The following is a 21,933-nucleotide window of genomic DNA, read 5'->3' on the forward strand; positions in this document are numbered from 1 at the left end:
AGGCCTCTATATCTATTCCAAAGAATGGCTCTGTATCGAAACCTGGATCCCTCAGAGAACCTTCAGACGCGGAGGGCGTCTCTTCAGATGACATTTATTCCTTCGCTTTCCCTGTGCCGGGGCTCTGTACTAAGCGCTTGGGAGAGACACGGTCCCTGCCCACGGCGAGCTGACAGTGTGGAGGGGGAGACGGGCACGAATCGAAAGAAATAAATGAGCGGCGCGGGGCCGGGAAGGGGGATGAAGGACGGGAGCGGGTCGGGACGACGCGGAAGGGAGCGGGAGAAGAGGAGAGGAGGGCGCGGTCCGGGAAGGCTTCTGGGAGGAGGTGACTCCGTCTCCCTCTTGCCCCTCTTGCAGGGTTCAGCCTCATCTGAAGAAGTGTTTCGAGGGGATCGCCAAAGTGGAATTCACCGAGACCCTGGACATCACCCACATAAAGAGCAGCGAGGGAGAAGTGGTGGAGCTGATAGAGACGATATCGACGGCCCGGGCCCGGGGCCAGGTGGAGAAGTGGTTGGTTGAGCTGGAGAGAGCCATGCTCACGTCCATCCACAAGGTAATAATAATAATAGTGATAATGTTGGTATTTGTTAAGCGCCGACTATGTGCCGAGCGCCGTTCTAAGCGCTGGGGGAGACACGGGGTCATCGGGTCGTCCCACGGGAGGCTCACGGTTAATCCCCATTTTCCAGTTGAGGTCACTGAGGCCCAGAGAAGTGAAGCGACTCGCCCACAGTCACCCAGCGGCCAGGTGGCAGAGCCGGGAGTCGAACCCGTGACCTCTGACTCCGAAGGCCAGGCTCTTTCCACTGAGCCGGATCGCTGCCCCGGGGCCCTCGTCCCACCCCGCCGGCCCCCGCGCCAACTCTCTGCCAAGTGCCGCGGCCGGATGGCTGCTTTCCAAAGTCGTGAAAAGCAGTTGGGCGGATTGGAGGGAGCCCCGCCCGCTTCCATCGTGGTCCAGTGGGTGGAGACAGGAGCTGGGAGTCCGAAGGACCTGGCTTATTAATAGTAATAATAATAATAATAATAAAGATGATGATGATGGCATTTGTTACGCGCTTACTATGTGCCAAGCACTTTGCTAAGCGCTGGGGGAGATGCAAGGTCACGGGGTTGACCCCCGTGGGGCTCGAAGTCTAAATCCCAGTTTACAGATGAGGTGACTGAGGCCCAGAGAAGTGAAGCGTGGCTCAGTGAACAGAGCGTGGGCTTCTTAATCAGAGGTCACGGGTTCGACTCCCGGCTCTGCCACTCGTCAGCTGGGTGACCGTGGGTGAGTCGCTTCACTTCTCTGGGCCTCAGTTCCCTCATCTGGAAAATGGGGATCGTCTGTCAGCCTCACGTGGGACAACCCGATGACCCCGTATCTGCCCCAGCGCTCGGACCAGTGCTCTGCACATAGTAAGCGCTTAACAGATACCAACATTATTATTATTGTTAAGTGACTCGCCCAAAGTCACCTGGCTGACAAGTGGCGGGATTAGAACCCACGACCTCCGACTCCCAACCCGTGCTCTTTCCGCTAAGCCACGGGTTCTAATCCCGGCTCCGCCGCTTGTCTGCTGGGTGACCTGGGGCGAGTCACTTGTCTGGGCCTCAGTCCCCTCTTCTCTAAACCGTGGGTTAAGAGTGCGAGCCCCATGTGGGATCTATCCCAGCGCTTAGACTAGTGCTTGGCACATAGTAAGCGCTTAACAGATGCCATCGTCATTATTTTGAGGTGTCCATCCCCTTGATTCTATTTATCGCGATTAAGTCGTCTTGTTTTTGTCCGTCCGTCTCCCCCAGTTTGACCGTGAGCCCGTCGATGGGCAGGGATGGTCTCTGTTGCCGAATTGTCCATTCCAAGCGCTTAGTACAGTGCTCTGCACAGAGTAAGCGCTCAATAAATATGATTGAATGAATGAATAAATATTATTCCAGCCATAAAATAACACCACAAACGGCACCATTTTACCCTGAAGCGATATTCCGTCCCCGCCCGTAATCATAATAATCATCATGATGATGATTGTGATCTCTGCTAAGCGCTTACTATGTGTCAGACACTGTACTGAGCGCTGGAGTGGATACAAGCAAATCGGGTAGTGCGTACATAATAATGATAACTGTGATATTTGTTAAGCGCTCTTTAAGCGCTCGGCCACTTGTCGGCTGTGTGACTTTGGGCGAGTCACTTCACTTCTCGGTGCCTCAGTGACCTCGTCTGTAAAATGGGGATGAAGACCGGGAGCCCCACGTGGGACGACCTGATTCCCCTGTGTCTCCCCCAGCGCTTAGAACGGTGCTCGGCCCATAGTAAGCACTTAACAGATACCAACATTATGATTATGTGCCAGGCCCTGGATTCCTTCATTCAATAGTATTTGTTGAGTGCTATGAGCAGAGCACTGTACTAAGCGCTTGGAACGGACAATTGGGCAACAGAGAGAGACCATCCCTGCCCAGTGCCGGGCTCTCGGTCTAATGGGGGGGAGACGGACGGACAAAAACAATAATAATAATAATGTTGGTATCTGTTAAGCGCTCACTATGTGCCGAGCACCGTTCTAAGCGCCGGGGGAGACACAGGGGAATCGGGTCGTCCCACGTGGGGCTCCCGGTCTTCATCCCCATTTTACAGATGAGGTCACTGAGGCACCGAGAAGTGAAGCGACTCGCCCACGGTCACCCAGCCGACGAGTGGCGGAGCTGGGATTCGAACTCATGACCTCTGACTCCAAAGCCCGTGCTCTTTCCACTGAGCCACGCTGCTTCTCATAACATCATCACGATAAATAGAATCGAGGGGATGGACACCTCATTAATAAAATAAAATAATAAAATAAAATGTACTAAGCGCCGGGGTGGATCCGAGCCAATCGGGTCGGGACCAGTCCCTGTCCCCCGGGGGGCTCTCAGTCTCCACCCCCATTTTGATGTTGGTATTTGCTAAGCGCTTACTATGTGCAGAGCACCGTTCTAAGCGCTGGGGGAGATACAGGGTGATCGGGTCGTCCCACGGGAGGCTCACAGTTAATCCCCCTTTTCCAGATGAGGTCACTGAGGCCCAGAGAAGTGAAGTAATAATAATCATAATACCGGTGGTATTTGTTAAGCGCTTACTATGCGCAGAACACTGTTCTAAGCACTGGGGGCGGGGATACAAGGATATCAGGTCGTCCCCCGTGGGGCTCCCAGTTTTAATCCCCATTTTCCAGATGAGGTCACTGAGGCCCAGAGAAGTGAAGTGACTCGCCCACAGTCACCCAGCTGCCGAGCGGCGGAGCCGGGAGTCGAACCCGTGACCTCTGACTCCGAAGCCCGGGCTCTTCCCACTGAGCCGCGCTGCTTCCCAAGCTTCATTTTAATAATACTAATAAAGTTGGTATCTGTTAAGCGCTTACGACGCGCCGAGCACCGTTCTAAGCGCCGGGGGAGATACAGGCTAGATACAGCCACGTGAGGCTCACAGTCTTAATCCCCATTTTACAGGCGAGGCAACCGAGGCCCAGCGAAAGGGAAGCGCCGCGTCCGCTTTCGCCCGGGGCCGACCGGCGGCCGGGATCAGAGGCCAGGTTTCTGGGGAGTCGCGGGCCCCGGGTTGCGCCCGCCAGGCCACGCTGCCTCCTCCTCGTCCTTTTTCCAACCAGGTGATCGGAGATGCCATCGAGGCCTATCCCCGGCACGAGCGCATCCGCTGGGTGAGAGCATGGCCCGGACAGACGGTTCTCTGCGTGTCCCAGGCTTTCTGGACCTCGGAAGTCCAGACGGCCATTCGGAAAGGGCAGAAGGTAGGCCTCCCCGAGCCCGAAGGGGCAAACGCGCCACGTTCAACGGTCTAACCTTTTCATTCGTTCATTCAGTAGTATCTATCGAGCGCTCACTACGTGCAGAGCACCGGACCGAGCGCTTGGAACGAGCGGGTCGGCCACAGATAGAGACGGGCCCCGCCCTCTGACGGACGCGCGGTCCGATCGGGGGAGACGGGCGGACGGAGAACGATGGCGATAGATGGAGTCGAGGGGAGGGACGTCTCGTAAGACCGGTGGCGACCGAATAGAATCGAGGCGACGTACGTTTCATTAACAAATAAATAGGGTGACGAAAATATACGCAGTTGAGACAAAATAAATAGGGTGATGAAAATCTGTACAGTTGAGACCGGCCCTCCGGTCCGAAAACGTTTCCGAAAATCCTCCGGGCCGCCAGCCCGTCGTCGGGCGGGGACCGGCTCTCCCCGGTGCCCGACTGTCCTTTCCAAGCGCTTGGTACAGTCCTCTGCGCGCAGTGAGCGCTCGATACATGCCGCGGAGGGAATGGACGAATGAATGAAAATCTTCCACCATCTACTCTTCGACGGCCTGCCGGAAGCAGTGATGATGTTGGGATCTGTTAAGCGCTTACTATGGGCCGAGCACTGTTCTGAACGCGGGGGGGAGATACCGGGTCATCGGGTCGTCCCCCCGTGAGGCTCCCGGGCTTCATCCCCGTTTTCCGGATGAGGTATCTGAGGCCCGGAGAAGGGAAGTGACTTGGCCAAAGTCACCCAGCCGACAGGTGGCGGAGCCGGGATTAAAATAAACAAATAAAATAAATGGCGGTATTTGTTAAGCGCTTCCTATGTGCAAAGCACTGTTCTAAGCGCTGGGGGAGACAAGGTGATCAGGTTGTCCCCCGTGGGGCTCCCGGTCTTCATCCCCATTTGACAGAGGAGGTCGCTGAGGACCAGAGAAGTGAAGTGACTCGCCCACCGTCGCCCAGCTGACGAGTGGCAGAGCCGGGGTTCGAACCCACGACCTCCGACGCCCAAGCCCGGCCTCTGAGCCCCGCTGCTCCTCTAGGACGACCCGACGATAAACGGATTCGGTCACCGCTGACCGCTCACTCACACCCTCTCCCTCCCGCCTGGAGCTTCTTCTGCCTTTATGAAGAGCCCGGGCTTGGGAGTCAGAGGTCATGGGTTCAAATCCCGGCCCGGCCGCTCGTCAGCCGTGACGGCCCAGCGGAGCGCGGTGCCGAGCGCTGGGAACGGACAGTTCGGCAAGAGATAGGGACCCTCCCTGCCCGACGACGGGCTCGCGGTCTAATCGGGGGAGACGGAGGGACAGAAACACGACAACCCAGTCACGCTCGACCCGCTACCCCGCGCCGCCCTCCATCCCGTTTCCGTCCATCGCCGCGTCGGACCGTTTGCTGTTGTAGCGCCCTCCCCCAAGCGCTTAGCACAGGGGTAAATGCGACCCACCGAACGGATGGCTCCGTCCCCGCGTCCCAGGCCCTGGAGGATTATCTGCGGCAGAATAACCGGCAGATCGACGACATCGTCGCCCTGGTGCGGGGCCGACTCTCCAAGCAGAACCGCGTCACGCTCGGGGCCCTGGTCGTACTGGACGTCCACGCGCGCGACGTCTTGGCCGCTCTGGTCAACAAGCGAGTCGGCGACGAGTCGGACTTCGAATGGCTAAGTCAGCTGAGATACTACTGGGAGGTGGGTCTTTTTCCGCGGCTTCTGTTCCTTCGTCGGTTCGGCCGTATTTATGATAGCGTCGGTATTGGTTAAGCGCTTACTATGTGCGGAGCACTGTTCTAAGCGCTGGGGGAGAGACGGGGTCATCGGGTGCGTCCTCATTTTAGAGATGAGGGAACCGAGGCACAGAGAAGTAAAGTGACCTGCCCACAGTCCCACAGCTGACGGGTGGCGGAGCCGGGATTATTTAGGAAGCCCTTACCGCGTGCGGAGCGCTGTGCTAAGCGGCGGAGGACGGTCGAGCGCTTACTACGTGCCGAGGACTGTTCTAAGCGCCGGGGGAGACGCAGGGTCATCCGGTCGGACACGGCCCCCGCCCCGAGCGGGGCTCACGGTCTTCATCCCCGTTTTAATTCAATTCAGTCGTATTTATGGAGCGCTTCCTATGTGCAGAGCACTGGACTAAGCGCTTGGAATGGGCAACTCGGCAACGGATAGAGACCGTCCCTGCCCGGTGACGAGCAGCGTGGCTCAGTGGAAAGAGCCCGGGCTTAGGAGTCAGAGGACATGGGTTCGAATCCCGGCTCTGCCACTTGTCAGCCGTGTGACTTTGGGCGAGTCGCTTCACTTCTCTGTGCCTCAGTTACCTCATCTGTACAATGGGGATGAAGACTGGGAGCCTCACGTGCCCCTGTGTCTCCCCCAGCGCTTAGAACAGCGCTCGGCACATAGTAAGCGCTTAACGAATACCGTAATCATTATTATTATTACTATTAATCGTTTTACGGATGGGGGAGCCGAGGCCCGGAGAAGTAATGGTAATTATGATGACTGCGGTATTTGTGGAGCGCTTATTATGCGCCAGGCGCTGTACTAAGCGCTGGGGGAGATACAAGGTCATCGGGTCGTCCCACGCGGGGCTCACGGGCTTCATCCCCGTTTGACAGATGAGGGAACTGAGGCCCGGAGAAGTGACTTGTACAAGCAGCCTCCCGTGAGCCTCCCGCGGGCCAACCCGATGACCCCGTATCTCCCCCGGCGCTTAGAACAGTGCTCTGCACAGAGTAAGCGCTTAACGGACACCAACATTATTATCGTTATTATTATCACAAGGTCACACGGCAGACAACCGGCCGAGCCAGATTTAATAATGATGATGATAATAATAATTATGGTATCTGTCCAGCGCTTAGCCCAGCCCTGTTCTAAGCGCTGGAATTCAGGTCCCCTGATTCCCCGGCCCTTTCCACTGGGCCACGCTGCTTCTCGGCTCTACTGTATCGCTCTTTTGGGGTATCCGACGAGCGCTCACCGCGTGCCAGACACTGTACCGAACGCTGGGATACAGACAAGCCAATTGGGTTGGACACGGCCCTTGTCCCGCCAGGGGCTCGCCGTCTCCATCCCCGCCAGCCCGAAGCTTTTTGGGGGCGGGGACTGTGTCTGTCGGGTGGCCACCGCACGCTCTCCTCTGCTCCGCACCCGATCAGCGCTCGATCGGTGCGATTGACGGATCGAATGAGGAAACCGAGGCCGGGAGAAGCGCCGTGACTTGCATGGAAGTGGCTGAGCCAGGATTAGAACCCAGACCCTGCCAACTCCCAGGCCCGGCCTCTATCGAGCGCTTACTGGGTGCGGAGCGCTGTGATAATAATAATGTTGGTATCGGTTAAGCGCTTACTCTGCGCAGAGCACCGTTCTAGGCGCTGGGGTAGACACAGGATCATCAAGTTGTCCCACGTGAGGCTCACAGTCTTCATCCCCATTGGACAGATGAGGCAACTGAGGCCCAGAGAGGTTACGTGACTTGCCCACAGTCACCCAGTATTCGATGAATACTATCGAATGAATGAATAAGGGGTTTCCGGAGGAGACGCAGGTTGATGGGAAAAGATAACGGAGCGGGCAGACCCGTCCCTCAGGTCGGCGAGCACTTCTCCTCTCCCGCCTCGCCGACCGTATCGGCCTCCTCGCCGACCTCCCTGCCTCCCGTCTGTCCCCGCTCCCGTCCGTCTTCCCGTCCACGGGAAGCAGCGTGGCTTCAGGGCTTCGGAGTCGGGGGTCATGGGTTCTAATCCCGGCTCCTCCCTGTCCGCTGCGTGACCCTGGACGGGTCGCTTCACTCCTCTGGGCCTCAGTGACCTCGGCCGGAAAAGGGGGATGAAGACCGGGAGCCTCACGGGGGACAACCTGATGACCCCGGATCTCCCCCAGCGCTTAGAACGGTGCTCTGCCCATAGTGAGCGCTTAACAAATACCAACATTATCATCATTGTCGTTATTATTATCTTCCGTCTCCCGATGGTTTTCCTTCAAAAACGTTGAGACCCGCGTCGCCCCGCTCCTCCACCGGTCGCCCGCCCACCTCCGCCTCAGACGGAAACTCCTCACCGTCGACGCTTAACCCCCCCCACCCCTTGCCCCCTCCTACCTCACCTTGCTACTCTCCTTCTGGGGAGTCCGAGGTCGTGGGTTCTAATCCCGGCTCCTCCCTGTCTGCCGCGCGACCCTGGCCGGGTCGCTTCGCTCCTCTGGGCCTCAGTGACCTCGGCCGGAGAAGGGGGATGGAGGCCGTGAGCCCCAGGTGGGGCAATCTGATGGCCTTGTATCTGCCCCAGCGCTTAGAACAGTGCCTGGCACATAGTAAGCGCCTAACCGACACCATCCTTATGAATTGTTATTAGTATTATTAACCCGGCCCGCACACCCGGCTCCTTTACCGCCGACCTCCCTGGGCCTCCATCTCGTCTCTCTCGCCGCCTCGGGCCCGGCCCGCCCTCCCTCCTCGGTTCCCACGGCGGCCGCCGCCTCTCCCGGTCTTCGGAGCCTCCCCGCCTCCTCCGGGAAGCCTTCCCCGACTGCACCCTCCTCTCCTCCGTCCTGCGCCGCTCAGACTCGCCCCTTCGTCCGCCCTCCCTCCCTTCCCCGCCGCGCAGACGGATAGATGGGTGCGGATCTGTCATTTCTTTCTTTATTCGCTTCCATGAATGTCTGCGCCTCCCCGGGTGAGCCCGCTGTGGGCGGGGGAGGCGTCCAGTGCTCTGCCCAGAGCGAGCGCTCCGTAAGGACTGGAACGAATGAACGGAGGTGATTTCCTCCCCGGCCCCGCGCGCCCCGGGTCCCGGTTCACTCTGGATTTTTGGGGGGCTCCAGGCAGGTAACCTCCAGACCAAGATGATCAACGCCGGCCTCCGCTACGGCTACGAGTACCTGGGGAACACCCCCCGCCTGGTCATCACCCCTCTAACGGACCGATGTTACAGGTACGCCTTGACCTTTGACCTGGGGGGCGGGGAGGGGGAGAGGCACCCCCTTGACCCTTGACCCGGGGGGAGGCCCCCCTTGACCCCTGACCCGGGGGACAGGTCGGCCTGGAAATGAAGGACTCGCCCCGTCGCGGCCGGAATCGGTCGACGCGGAGATTCGTCCCTCCATTCGGTCGTATTTGCTGAGCCCTTGGTCTGGGCAGAGCACCGTACTAAGCGCTTGGAAAGTAACAGTGTTGGTGTCGGTTAAGCGCTTCCTATGTGCCGAGCACCGTTCTGAGCGCCGGGGGAGATCCAGGGTCATCGGGTCGCCCCGCGTGAGGCTCCCGGTCTTCATCCCCATTTGACAGATGAGGGAACTGAGGCCCAGAGAAGGGAAGCGACTCGCCCACGGTCACGCAGCTGCCGAGCGGCGGAGCCGGGAGTCGAACCCATGACCTCGGATTCCCAAGCCCGGGCACCTTCCGCTGAGCCCCGCTGCTTGGATCGACGGTATTTACCGAGCACTCACTCTGTGCAGAGCGCTGGACTAAACGCTTGAGAGAGTACAGCGGAAGCCGCTTAAGCCTAGCGGAGATATGCACGTATTTATTATTCTCTTTATTTTGTCGATGATGGGTGTATATATCTATGATTCTATTTATTTATATTGATGCTATCGATGCCCGTCTACTTCTTTTGTTTTGTTGTCGGTCTCCCCGCCCTTCTAGACCGCGAGCCCGTCGTTGGGTAGGGAGTGCCTCTATCTGTTGCCCAACGGTACTTTCCAAACGCTTAGTACAGCGCTCTGCACAGAGTGAGGAGCGCTCAGTAAATACAACTGAATGAAGAGGATGGAGCGCAGGCCTGGGAGTCAAAAGGTCATGGGTCCTAATCCTGGCTTCTCCACTCGTCTGCTGCGTGACCTTGGGGAAGTCACTTCCCTTCTCTGGGCCTCAGTTTCCACATCTGTCAAATGGCAATCTGATGACCTTGCATCCCCCTCAGCGCTTAGAACAGTGCTTGGCCCATAGTAAGCGCTTAACAAATACCGGCATCATTATTATTATTATTATTATTCTGTGCCAAGCACCGTGCTCACCCCAATGTTAGTACAGTGCCCGGAACATAGTAAGCGCTTAACCAATTCCATGATTATCATCATTATTATTATTATTGTTAATGGAACAGAATTGGTAGATAGGGGTCACTGCCCCCAGCGAACTTACAGTCTAGAGGGGGAGACAGACATTAATAGAAATAAATAAGTTACGCTTAGGGACATGAGTGCTGAGGGGCTGAGGGTGAGAGGGATATAAATGATTAGTGTGATAATAACAGTTTGGTAATTTGTTAAGCATTTACTCTGTGCCAGGCACTGTACTAAGCGTTGGGGTGGATACGAGCAAACCCGGTTGGACACCGTCCCCGTCCCACGTGGGGCTCCCCGTTTTAATCCCCAGTTTACAGGTGAGGGGACTGAGGCCCGGAGAGGTGAAGCGACTCGGCCAAGGTCACACAGCGGACAGGTGGCGGAGCCGGGATTAGAACCCATGACCTTCTGACCCCCAGGCCCGGGCTCGATCCACTAGGCCGTACTGCTTCTCCGGAGAAATGTTACAGATAGGGACATATGTGCTGTGGGGCTGAAGATGGGGTGAATATCAGTAGTTATTTTAATAATAATAATAATAATAATTTGGTATTTGTCAAGTGCTTACTACATGCCAGGAACTGTACTAAGCGCTGGGGTGAATACAGGCAAATCGGGCCGAACGCGGTCCCTGTCCCACGTGAGGCTCCCGGTCTTCATCCCCGTTTTCCAGATGAGGGAACCGAGGCCCAGAGAAGTGAAGTGACTCGGCCTAGGTCACGCGGCCAACAAGTGCCGAACGGGGATTAGAACCCAGGTCCTCCCGGCTCCCGGGGCGGTGCTCTGTCCACTAAGCTACGCTGCCTCTTTATCGAACACTTACCCGTCCGCCGTAATGGCGTCTTCTTGCCGTATCGTACTTTCCCGAGTGCTCTGCGCACAGTAAGTGTTCAATAAATACAAATAAATAATAGTTAATAAATAAGTAATTGGATGGTCGGATGTGTGAAGCACTTACTATGTGTCAAGCCCCGTTCTAAACTCTGGGGTAGATACAGGCTCATCAGCCCGTACTCTTAATAATTCCAAGCGCTTAGTACAGTGCTCTGCACATAGTGAGCGCTCCGTAAATACTGTCGAAGGAATGAATCATAATAATGATACACGTATTGGTTAGGGGGTTATTGTTTGGCCACCACTTCTCTAGGCTCTCGAAGGCAGGGATCTCGCCTACTCATTTAATTTTAGTCTCCCCAGCGTCCCGTCCGGCGCTCCGCACCCGGTCAGCGCTCATTCATTCACTCATACTTATCGGGCGCTTACCGTGCGCAGAGCGCTGTACTGAGCGCCGTGAGGGTGCGAGGACGAGGCGGCAGTAAGCAGACACATTCCCCGCCCACGCCGAGCTTACGGCCCAGAGCTCCGCCACCTGTCTCCTGTGTGACCTCGGCCAAGTCGCCTCACTTCTCTGGGCCTCAGTGACCTCATCTGGAAAAGGGGGATGAAGACCGGGAGGTCCCCCCCCCCCGGGGGGGACAATCATCAGCGCTTAGAACAGTGCTCTGCACATCGTAAGGGCTTAATAAATAGCACCATCATCATTATCATTAGGGGGGGGGAAACTGGAGAAGGAGCGGCGCTGGATGGAGTTGGCTTCGCGCCCGTGGCGGAGAGGTTGGGGGCGAGGGTGGGGAATATCTCAGGTGCCGTGGACGCGTTTGGGGGTTCCCTTTCAGAACGTTGTTCGGAGCGCTCCACCTCCACCTGGGAGGCGCCCCGGAAGGCCCCGCCGGCACCGGGAAGACCGAGACCACCAAAGACCTGGCCAAGGCCGTCGCCAAGCAGTGCGTCGTCTTCAACTGCTCCGACGGGCTGGACTACCTCGCCCTGGGGAAGTTCTTCAAGGTCGGGCCGCCCCTCGACTCCCCGAAGGGGGCAGTGACTCCTCGGGGGGACCGGCCGGTCCTTCGCGCCCCCCTCCCGTGGTGCCGTCCCACCTCTCCGGGCTCGGCCGGGCGGGGCCCGGGGCCGGGGGGAGCGGAGCTTGTAGGGGTGCCGACGGGAGACGGGGTGGACCCGCGTCGGAGAGGTCGGGGACACCCGTTTCTGTTCAGGCGACTTGCCCAAGGTCACCCGGCAAACAAGTGATGAGCTGGGATTAGAACCCAGGTCCTTCTGGTTCCCAGGGCCGGGCTCTGTCCTCTGAGCCACGCTTTGTTGCCTGCTGTAAGGGTATTTGGTTAGCGCATTTGCTATGGGTCAGGTTAGGTTAGGTTAGGTATTTGCTGTGCGTCAAGATCAGGGAGCTCCATTTTGGGGAACTATCTCTCTCTCTCCTCCTCCTCCTCCCTCCTCTCTCTCTTTTTCCCTTCCTTTTTCCCGCTCTCTTTCTCCTCCCCCTTTCCTTTCTCCCTTTCTCCCTCCCTCTCCCTTTCTTTCTCTCCCCCCTCTCTCTTTCTCTCTCTCTTTTCTCTCCCCCTCTCTCTTTGTCCCTCTGTCTCTGTTCTTCTCTCTTCCCCCTCTTTCTCCCTCTCTTTTTCTCCCTCCCTCCCTCTCCCTCTCCCTTTCTCTCTCCCCCTCTTTTTCCTCTCTGGTTCTCTTCCTCTCTCTTCCTCCCTCTTTCTCTCTCCCTTTCTCTACCCCCTCTTTCTCCCTCTCTCTTTTTCTCCCTCCCTTCCTCTTTCTCCCTTTCTCTCTCTTCCCCTATTTTTCTCTCTCCTCTCTCCCTCCTCTCTTTCTCCCTCTCCCTTTCTCTCTCTCTCTCCCCCTTCTCTTTCTTCCTCTCTCTCGTTCTCCCTTTCTCTTCCCCCTATTTCTCCCTCTCTCTTTTTTCCCTCTCTTTTTCTCCTTCCCTCCCTCTTTCTTTCTCCCTCTCCCTTTCTCTCCCCCTTTCTCTTTCTTCCTCTCTCTCGTTCTCCCTTTCTCTTCCCCCATTTCTCCTTGTCTCTCTTTTCCCTCTCTTTTTCTCCCTCCCTCCCTCGCTCTTTCTCCCTCTCGCCCCCCCTCTCCCTCGCCCTTTTTCCCTTTCTCGTTCCCTCTCTCCCTCTCCCTCTTCACCTTCTCTTTCTCCCCCTCTTTCTGCTTCCACCTCTCTCTCTCTCTCATGCTATTTGTTTGCACTTGCTTCTTTACTGAGCGCTTTCTTGCCTTCTGTAATGGTTTTTGTTATGCGCTTACTGTGTGTACAGATCAGGGAGATCCATTTTTGGGAACTCTCTCTCCTCCTCTCTCTTTTTCCCTTTCTTTTTTCTGCTCTCTTTCTCCTCCCCCTTTCCTTTCTCTCTCCCTTTCTCTCTCTCCTCCCTCTTTCTCTTTCTTCCTCTCTCTCTCCCTCTCTTCTCTCACCCCTCTCTTTCCCCCTCTTTCTCTCTCTCTCCCTCCCTCTTCCCTCTCCCTTTCTCTCTCTCCCCTTTTCCTGTCTCTGTTTCTCCCTCTTTCTCCCTCCCTCCCTCTCTCTCTCTCTTTCTCTCCCCCTCTCTCTGTTCTTCTCTCTTCCCCCTTTTCTCCCTCTCCCTTCTTCCCTCTTTCTCCCTTTCTCGCTCTTGCTCTCCTTTTCCTCTTTTTCTTTCTCTCTCCTTCCGTCTCTCTCTATCTCTTTCTCCTTTTCTCATCCCCCTTCTCCCTCTCTTTTCTCTCTTTTTCTCCCTCCCTTCTTCTCTCTTCCCCTCTTTTTCCTCTTTCTCCCTCCCCCTTCGTTCCTTCTCTCTCTTCCTTTCTTTGTTCTCCCTCTTTTTCTTCCTCTATCTTTCCCTCTTTCTCCCTCCCTCTTTCCCTCTCTCTTCCTTCTCTTCTCCCTCTCTTTTTCCCCTCTGTCTCCTTCCCTCCCTCTTTCCCTCCCGTTCTCTCTCCTCTTTCTTATTTTTCTCTCTCCTTTCTCCCTCCTCTCGTTCTTCTTTTCTTTCTCCCTCTCCCCCCCCTTTTTCTGCCTCTTTCTTCCTTTCTCTCTTTCTCCCTCTCTCTCTCTTTCCCCCTTTCTCTTTCCCCCTCTTTCTCCCTCTTTTTCTCCCTCCTTCCCTCTTTCCCCTCTACCTTTCTCTCTCCCCCTCGCTCCTTTTCCTCTATCTTTCCCTCTCTCTTTTTTCTCTGGCCCTCTCATTCTTCGCCCTCTCTTTCTCCCCCTCCTTTTTCCTTCCCTCTCTCTCTCTCATGGTATTTGTTTGCACTTACCATGTGCCAGACACTCTTCTGAGCCGCAGGGTAGGTTCAAGTTAATCAGGTTGGACACCTTCCCGGTCCCAAATGGGGCTCACTGTCTTCATCCCATTTTACAGATGAGGGAACTGAGGCCCAGAGAAGTGAAGTGACTTGCCCGAGGTCACACAGCAGACATATGGCCAATTCAGGAGTAGACCCCAGCTCCTCTAACTCCCAGGCTTGTGTTCTTTCCACTAGGCCACACAGTTTCTTCTCTTTCTCTCTCTGTCTCTGTCTGTCTCTCTCTCTCTCCCTCCATCTCTTTGTTGGTCTCTAATGACGATGATGACGATGGTATTTGTTAAGCGCTTACTATGTGCCGGGCGCCGTACTAAGCGCTGGAGTGGATCCCAGCAAATGGGGATGGACACGGTCCCTGTCCCACATGGGGCTCCCTGTCTTGAATCCCATTTTACAGGTGAGGTCACTGAGGCCCAGAGAAGTGAAGTGACTTGCCCAAGTCACCCAGCAGACAAGCGACTGAGCCGGGATTAGAACCCATGGCCTTCTGACTCCCAGGCCTGGGCTCTACCCACTCAGCCATGCTGCTTCTCCATAGTAAGGAGAGGACATAGTAAGCGCTTAAAAAATGCGACCACTGTTATCATTAATTATTATTATATGGTAATAATAATACTGGCATTTGTTCAACGCTTACTATGTGCCAAGCACTGTTCTAAGCGCTGGGGGAGATACAAGGTCATCAGGTTGTCCCACGTGGGGCTCCCGGTCTTCATCCCCATTTTCCAGATGAGGTCACCGAGGCCCAGAGAAGTGAAGCGACTCTCCCACGGTCACCCAGCTGACAGGTGGCGGAGCCGGGATTCGAACCCATGACCTCTGACTCCCAAGCCCGGGCTCTTTCCACTGAGCCCCGCTGCTTAGGCTGGGGCAAGCCACTTCCCTTCTCTGTTCCCTCATCTGGAAAACGGGGACAAGGCTGGACTGGGAGCTCGTCGAGGGCGGGACGTTCGTTGGTCTATTGGCATTCATTCGGTCGTATTTATCGAGCGCTCACTGCGTGCGGAGCACTGTACCGGGCGTTCGGGGCAACAGATAGAGACGATCCACCGAGCCCCGCTGCTTCCCTCCCGACCGCTTAGTACAGTGTCCTGCCCACAGCGAGCCCTCGGTAAAGGCCACCCGATGCCTGAACGTCAGGGGAAGGGTCGATCGGAAGCCGAGCAGCGGGAACCGACACGTCAGGCTCCGCCACCCGTACGTGTCCCGGGTCCCGGGTCGGCGCGAAGGACGCGGTCCCCGTCATGTGTCCGCAGGGCTTGCTGTCCTGCGGGGCCTGGGCCTGCTTCGACGAATTCAACCGCATCGACCTGGAGGTCCTCTCCGTGGTAGCTCAGCAGATCCTCACCATCCAGAGAGGTCAGCGACACCCGTCGTCGACCGCGTCGGTCCCTCTCACCTTCTTAAAACCGTCGCCCCTGCCCTCCTACCTTCCTTAACTTCTATCTTTAACCACTCAATCTCCAAGGGCTCCTTCCCCTCTGCCTTCAAACACGCCCACGTCTCCCCCATCCTAAAAAAACCCGCTCTCGACCCCACTTCCCCCTCCAGTTATCGTCCTATCTCCCTACTACCCTTCCTTTCCAAAATCCTAGAACGAGTCGTCTACGATCGATGCCTAGAATTCCTTAACTCCATTCTCTCCTAGACCCCCTCCGATCCGGCTTCCGTCCCCTCCGCTCTACCGAGACCGCTCTCTCTAAGGTCACCCGTGACCTCCTTCTTGCCAGATCCGACGGCTCCTACTCCATTCTGATCCTCCTCGACCTCTCCGCTGCCTTTGACACCGTCGACCGTCCCCTCCTCCTCCATACCTCATCTCACCTCGGCTTCACGGACTCCGTCCTCTCCCGGTTCTCCTCTCGCCTCTCCGGCCGGTCCTTCTCGGTCTCCTTCGCCGGCGCCTCCTCCCCCTCCCATCCTTTAACCGTCGGAGTTCCTCGAGGGTCGGTTCTCGGCCCTCTTCCGTTCTCCATCTACACTCGCTCCCTCGGTGAACTCATCCGCTCTCACGGCTTCGACTGCCATCTCTACGCGGACGACACGCGGATCTACATCTCCGCCCCCGTCCTCTCCCCCTCCCTTCGGGCTCGCGTCTCCTCCCGCCTCCGGGACGTCTCCGCCCGGACGTCGGCCCGCCGCCTGAAACTCGACATGAGCGAGACCGAGCTCCTCGTCTTCCCTCCCGAACCCGGTCCTCTCCCGGACTTCTCTATCGCCGTGGACGGCGCGACCGTCCTTCCTGTCTCTCGGGCCCGCGATCTCGGTGTCGTCCTCGACTCGTCCCTCTCGTTCGCCCCGCGCATCCTATCCGTCACCGAGACCCGCCGGTCTCACCTCTACGATATCGCCGAGATCCGCCCTCTCCTCTCCACCCGGACGGCTACCTTACCGTTACGGGCTCTCGTCATATCCCGGCTAGACTACCGTGTCGGCCTTCTCTCCGACCTCCCTTCCTCCTCTCTCGCCCCGCTCCGGTCTATTCTTCACTCCGCCGCCCGACTCATCTTCCCGCAGAGACGATCTGGGCCTGTCACTCCCCTTCTTAAACGACTCCGGTGGTTGCCCGTCGACCTCCACTCCAAACAGAAACTCCTCACTCTGGGCTTCGAGGCTCTCTGTCACCTCGCCCCTTCCTACCTCTCCTCCCTTCTCTCTTTCCACCGCCCACCCCGCACGCTCCGCTCCTCCGCCGCCCGCCTCCTCACCGTCCCTCGGTCTCGCCTATCCCGCCGTCGACTCCCGGGCCGCATCCTCCCGCGGTCCCGGAACGCCCTCCCTCCTCACCTCCGCCAAACTGATTCTCTTTCCCTCTTCGAAACCCTACTTAAAACTCACCTCCTCCGAGAGGCGTTCCCAGAGCGAGCTCCTCTTCCCCCTCTACTCCCTCCGCCATCCCCCCTTCACCTCTCCGCGGCTAAAAGCCTCATTTTCCCCTTTTCCTCCGCTCCTCCACCTCTCCCTTCCCATCCCCACGGCACGTACTCGTCCGCTCGACCGTATATATTTTCGTCACCCTATTTATTTCGTTAATGAATTGTACATCGCCTCGATTCTATTCAGTCGCCATCGGTTTTTACGAGACATTCTTCCCCTCGACGCTGTTTATCGCCATCGTTCCCGTCCGTCCGTCTCCCCCGATCAGACCGTAAGCCCGTCAGACGGCAGGGACCGTCTCTATCTGTCGCCGACTTGTTCATCCCAAGCGCTTAGTCCAGTGCTCTGCACCTAGTAAGCGCTCAATAAATACTATTGAATGAATGAATGAATGAATGAACCTCCGACTCCTCAAGCTCTCACTATGTGCCGCAGCGCCGTGCTGAGCGCCGGGGTGGGGGGTAGATCCGAGCTCCTCCGGTCAGGGTGAGATCCTGACGGGCTCGGGGGGAGGAGGGCGACGGTCATTCGGTCGTATTTAGCGAGCCCTTACTCGGTGCAGGGCGCTGGACTGAGCGCCTGGGAAAGTACAGTCCAACGATAGGACACGCGCTCCCCGCCCGCAACCAGCTTCCGGTCTAGAGGGGGACGGCGACGTGGAGAAAAAGAAATGAATGACGGTTATGGACGTGGGGCTGGAGGTTGTGGGGGTGAAGAAAGGGCAACCCAGGAGTAGGGGAAGTAATAATAGCGATAATAACGATGGTCTTTGTTAATAACGTTGGTATTCGTTAAGCGCTCACTAGGTGCCGAGCACCGTTCTAAGCGCTGGGGGAGATCCAGGGTCATCGGGCTGTCCCACGTGAGGCTCCCGGTCTTCATCCCCATTTTCCAGATGAGGCCCAGAGAAGTGAAGTGACTCGCCCACAGTCCCATAGCCGACAGGTGGCGGAGCCGGGATTCGAACCCGTGACCTCTGACTCCCAGGCCCGGGCTCTTTCCACCGAGCCACGCTGCTTCTCTGTAAGCACTCTGTGAGCTTTGTTCAGCGCTTGCTACGTGCCAAGCACTGTTCTAAGCGCTGGGGGAGATACGCGGTTATCGGGTCGTCCCAGGTGGGGCTCCCGGTCTTCATCCCCATTTTATAGATGAGGGAACTGAGGCCTGGAGAATCGTAATAACAGTGTTGGTGTCTGTTAAGCGCTTACTACGTGCAGAGCGCTGTTCTAAGCGCTGGGGGAGATACGGGGTAGATACAGGGTAATCAGATTGTCCCACGTGAAGCTCACAGTCTTCATCCCCGTTTTATAGATGAGGTAACTGAGGCCCAGCGAAGTGAAGTGCTTAGTACTTTGTGCTCTGCACATAGTAAGCGCTCAATAAATACTAGTGAATGAGTGAATGAATGAAGTGACTTTCCCCCAGTCACCCAGCTGACAAGGGGCGGAACCGGGATTCGAACCCACCACCTCTGACTCCCCAGCCCGGCCGCTTTCCACTGAACCGCGCTGCTTCTGAAGACAGTAGAGCAGACCCATTCCCTGCCCATAACGAGTTCACGGTCTAGAAGAGGAGCTTATAGTCAGTCGACCATACTTACTGAGCGCTTACTGTGTGCTGAGCACTGTACTGAGCGCCTTGGAGAGGACAGTGCGACGACAGAACGGACCCATTCCCTGCCCACCACGGGTTCCCGGTCTAGAAGAGGAGCTTATAGTCAGGCGGTCGATCGTACTGAGCGCTTACTGTGTGCTGAGCGCTGTACTGAGCGCCTACGAGAGGACAATATGATGATAGACCCGTTCCCTGCCCACAGCGAGTTCACGATCTAGAAGAGGAGCTTATAGTCAGGCGGTCGATCGTACTGAGCGCTTACTGTGTGCTGAGCACTGTACTGAGCGCCTCGGAGAGGACAGCGCGACGACAGAACGGACCCATTCCCTGCCCACAACGAGTTCACGGTCTAGAAGAGGAGCTTATAGTCAAGGCAGTCGATCATACTTACTGAGCGCTTACTGTGTGCTGAGCACTGTACTGAGCGCCTAGGAGAGGACAATTTGACGATAGAACGGACCCATTCCCTGCCCACAGCGAGTTCCCGGTCTAGAAGAGGAGCTTATAGTCCGGCGGTCGATCGTACTGAGCGCTTACTGTGTGCTGAGCACTGTACTGAGCGCCTCGGAGAGGACGGCGCGACGATAGAACGGACCCATTCCCCGCCCACAACGAACTCACGGTCCAGAGGCCCGTGAAGGCCACGTTTCGGCCGGGGCTTAACAAGGCCCCTTGTCTCCGTCGCTTAGAGCAGTGCTTGGCACGTAGTAAGCGCTTAACGAATACCGTCATCGCCATCGTCGCAGGGATAAACACGGGATCCGACCTCCTCGTGTTCGAAGGGACGGAGCTGAGACTGGATCCCACCTGCGCCGTCTTCATAACCATGAATCCCGGCTACGCCGGACGATCGGAATTACCGGACAACCTGAAGGTACGGCGTTGGATCGCGACGGGGCTTGTTCCGCGCTCACTGCGTGCCGAGCACTGTTCTAAACGCTAGGATGCAAGTTACACAGTCCCTGTCCCGCAGGGGGCTCGCTGTCATTCGATCGTATTGATTAATGTTGGTATCTGTTGATGATAATGTTGGTATCTGTTAAGCGCTCACTATGTGCCGAGCACCGTTCTAAGCGCTGGGGGAGACGCGGGGGAATCGGGGCGTCCCACGTGGGGCTCCCGGTCTTCATCCCCCTTTTCCGGATGAGGTCACTGAGGCACCGAGAAGTGAAGCGACTCGCCCAAAGTCACACAGCGGACGAGTGGCCGAGCCGGGATTCGAACCCATGACCTCTGACTCCAAAGCCCGGGCTCTTTCCACTGAGCCACGCTACTCGGTGCCGAGCACCGTTCTAAGCGCTGGGGGAGATACGGGGTCGTCGGGTCGTCCCCCGTGGGGCTCCCGGTCTTCATCCCCATTTTGCAGATGAGGTCACTGAGACCCAGAGAAGTGAAGGGACTTGCCCCAAGTCACACAGCTGACAGGTGCCGGAGCCGGGATTTGAACCCACGACCTCTGACTCCCGAGCCCACGCTCTTTCCACTGAGCCGCGCTGCTTCTCAAGCTGCTTGAGCGCTTACTGTGTGCAGAGCGCTGTACTGAGCGATCGGGAGAGGACGATAGCATCGATTTGAGGCTGTCGATGCCCGTCTACTTGGTGGTTTTTTTGGTGTCTGTCTCCCCCTTCCAGACTGCGAGCCCGCCGTCGGGTAGGGATCGTCTCTATCTGTTGCCCAACTGTACTCCCAAGCGCTCAGTACAGTGCTGCGCACGCAGTAAAGCGCTCGATAAATACCACCGAATGAATGCCAATAGAACAACGAACGTCCCGCTCCCGACGAGCTCCCAGTCCAGCCTTGTCCCCGTTTTCCAGATGAGGGAACAGAGAAGGGAAGTGGCTTGCCCCAGGTCCCACAGCAGACACGTGACAGCGCTAGGATTAGAACCCAGGTCCCTCCGACTCCCAGGCCCGGTCGCTAGCCACTAGGCCTTAGTAAGGCCTTAACCGATACTATCGTTATTATTAATGTGATCAGTAAATACGATTGAATGAATAATAATAATAATAATGGTGTCTGTTAAGCGCTTACTATGTGCCAAGCACCGTTCTGAGCGCTGGGGGGGATACAAGGTCATCAGGTTGTCCCACGTGGGGTTCACAGTCTTAGTCGTAGAGAAGCAGCGTGGCTCAGTGGAAAGAGCCCGGGCTTGGGAGTCAGAGGTCATGGGTTCGAATCCCGGCCCTGCCCCTTGTCAGCTGTGCGACTGTGGGCGAGTCACTTCACTTTCGGTGCCTCAGTTCCCTCATCTGCAAAACGGGGATTAACTGTGAGCCTCACGTGGGACGACCTGATCACCCCGTATCTCCCCCAGCGCTTAGAACAGTGTTCTGCACATAGTAAGCGCTTAGCAAATACCAACATGATTATGATTATTATTATTATTATTATTATTCTCTTTCAATTCCAATTTCACTCCCCTCTAGACTGGAAGCTCACTGTGGGCAGGGAGTGTGTCCTCCAACTCCGTTGCATTGTGCTCTCCAAGCGCTTAGAACAGTGCTCTGCACCGTGAGCGCTCAGTAACAGCGTGGCTCAGTGGAAAGAGCACGGGCTATGGAGTCAGGGCTCATGAGTTCGAATCCCGGCTCCGCCACTCGTCAGTTGTGTGACTGTGGGCGAGTCGCTTCACTTCTCGGTGCCTCAGTTCCCTCATCTGGAAAATGGGGATTAAGACCGGGAGCCCCACGTGGGACACCCTGATTCCCCCGGGTCTACCCCAGCGCTTAGAACGGTGCTCGGCACGTAGTAAGCGCTTATCAAATACCGACATTATTATTATTATTATTATTAATAAATACGACCGGCCGATCACCCTCTAGCCTCTAAGCTCCCGTGAGCTCTCTGGGGGCAGGGACTGTGTCTACCCACTCGGTCGCACTGCCCTCTCCCAAGCGTTTAGTACAGTGCTCTGCACGCGGTAAGCACGCCGCACGTACGATGGATCGATCGATCGGCCCCCTAAGGGATGAAGAAGCAGCGCGGCTCAGCGGAAAGAGGCCGGGCTTGGGAGGCGGAGGTCATGGGTTCGAATCCCGGCTCGGCCACTCGTCAGCCGTGGGACTTTGGGCAAGGCACTTCACTTCTCTGGGCCTCAGTGACCTCATCTGGAAAATGGGGATGAAGCCTGGGAGCCTCACGTGGGACGACCCGATGACCCTGTATCTGCCCCAGCGCTTAGAACGGTGCTCCGCACCTAGTGAGCGCTTAACAGATACCAACGTCATTATTATTCTTATGAAGAGAGGCAGCGTGGCCTAGGGGCAAGAACACGGGCTTGGGAGTCGGAGGACCTGGGTTCTAATCCCTGCCCCGCCACCTGTCCCCTGCGTGTCCTTGGTCAAGTCACTTCCCTTCTCTGGGCCTCGGTTCCCTCATCTGGGAAATGGGGATGAAGACCGGGAGCCCCACGGGGGACGACCCGATGACCTTGC

At 56.9% G+C, this 21,933-nt stretch overlaps 1 protein-coding gene across 6 annotated transcripts in view; it reads left to right on the forward strand.

Annotated features, from left to right (window-relative positions):
• Positions 1-21,933, forward strand: part of DNAH7 (dynein axonemal heavy chain 7) — a 165,802-nt gene that overhangs the window by 44,501 nt on the left and 99,368 nt on the right. For all 6 annotated transcript variants that reach the window (XM_029069034.2, XM_029069035.2, XM_029069036.2 and 3 more), the window contains 7 exons: positions 361-559; positions 3,639-3,779; positions 5,264-5,476; positions 8,609-8,718; positions 11,530-11,698; positions 15,265-15,367; positions 19,246-19,373. In XM_029069034.2, coding sequence (XP_028924867.1) covers positions 361-559; positions 3,639-3,779; positions 5,264-5,476; positions 8,609-8,718; positions 11,530-11,698; positions 15,265-15,367; positions 19,246-19,373 — 1,063 coding nt within the window. The remainder of the gene's footprint in view (positions 1-360; positions 560-3,638; positions 3,780-5,263; positions 5,477-8,608; positions 8,719-11,529; positions 11,699-15,264; positions 15,368-19,245; positions 19,374-21,933) is intronic.

The sequence above is a fragment of the Ornithorhynchus anatinus genome, chromosome 7 (assembly GCF_004115215.2).
Source record: "Ornithorhynchus anatinus isolate Pmale09 chromosome 7, mOrnAna1.pri.v4, whole genome shotgun sequence".
Taxonomy (NCBI): Eukaryota; Metazoa; Chordata; class Mammalia; order Monotremata; family Ornithorhynchidae; genus Ornithorhynchus; species Ornithorhynchus anatinus.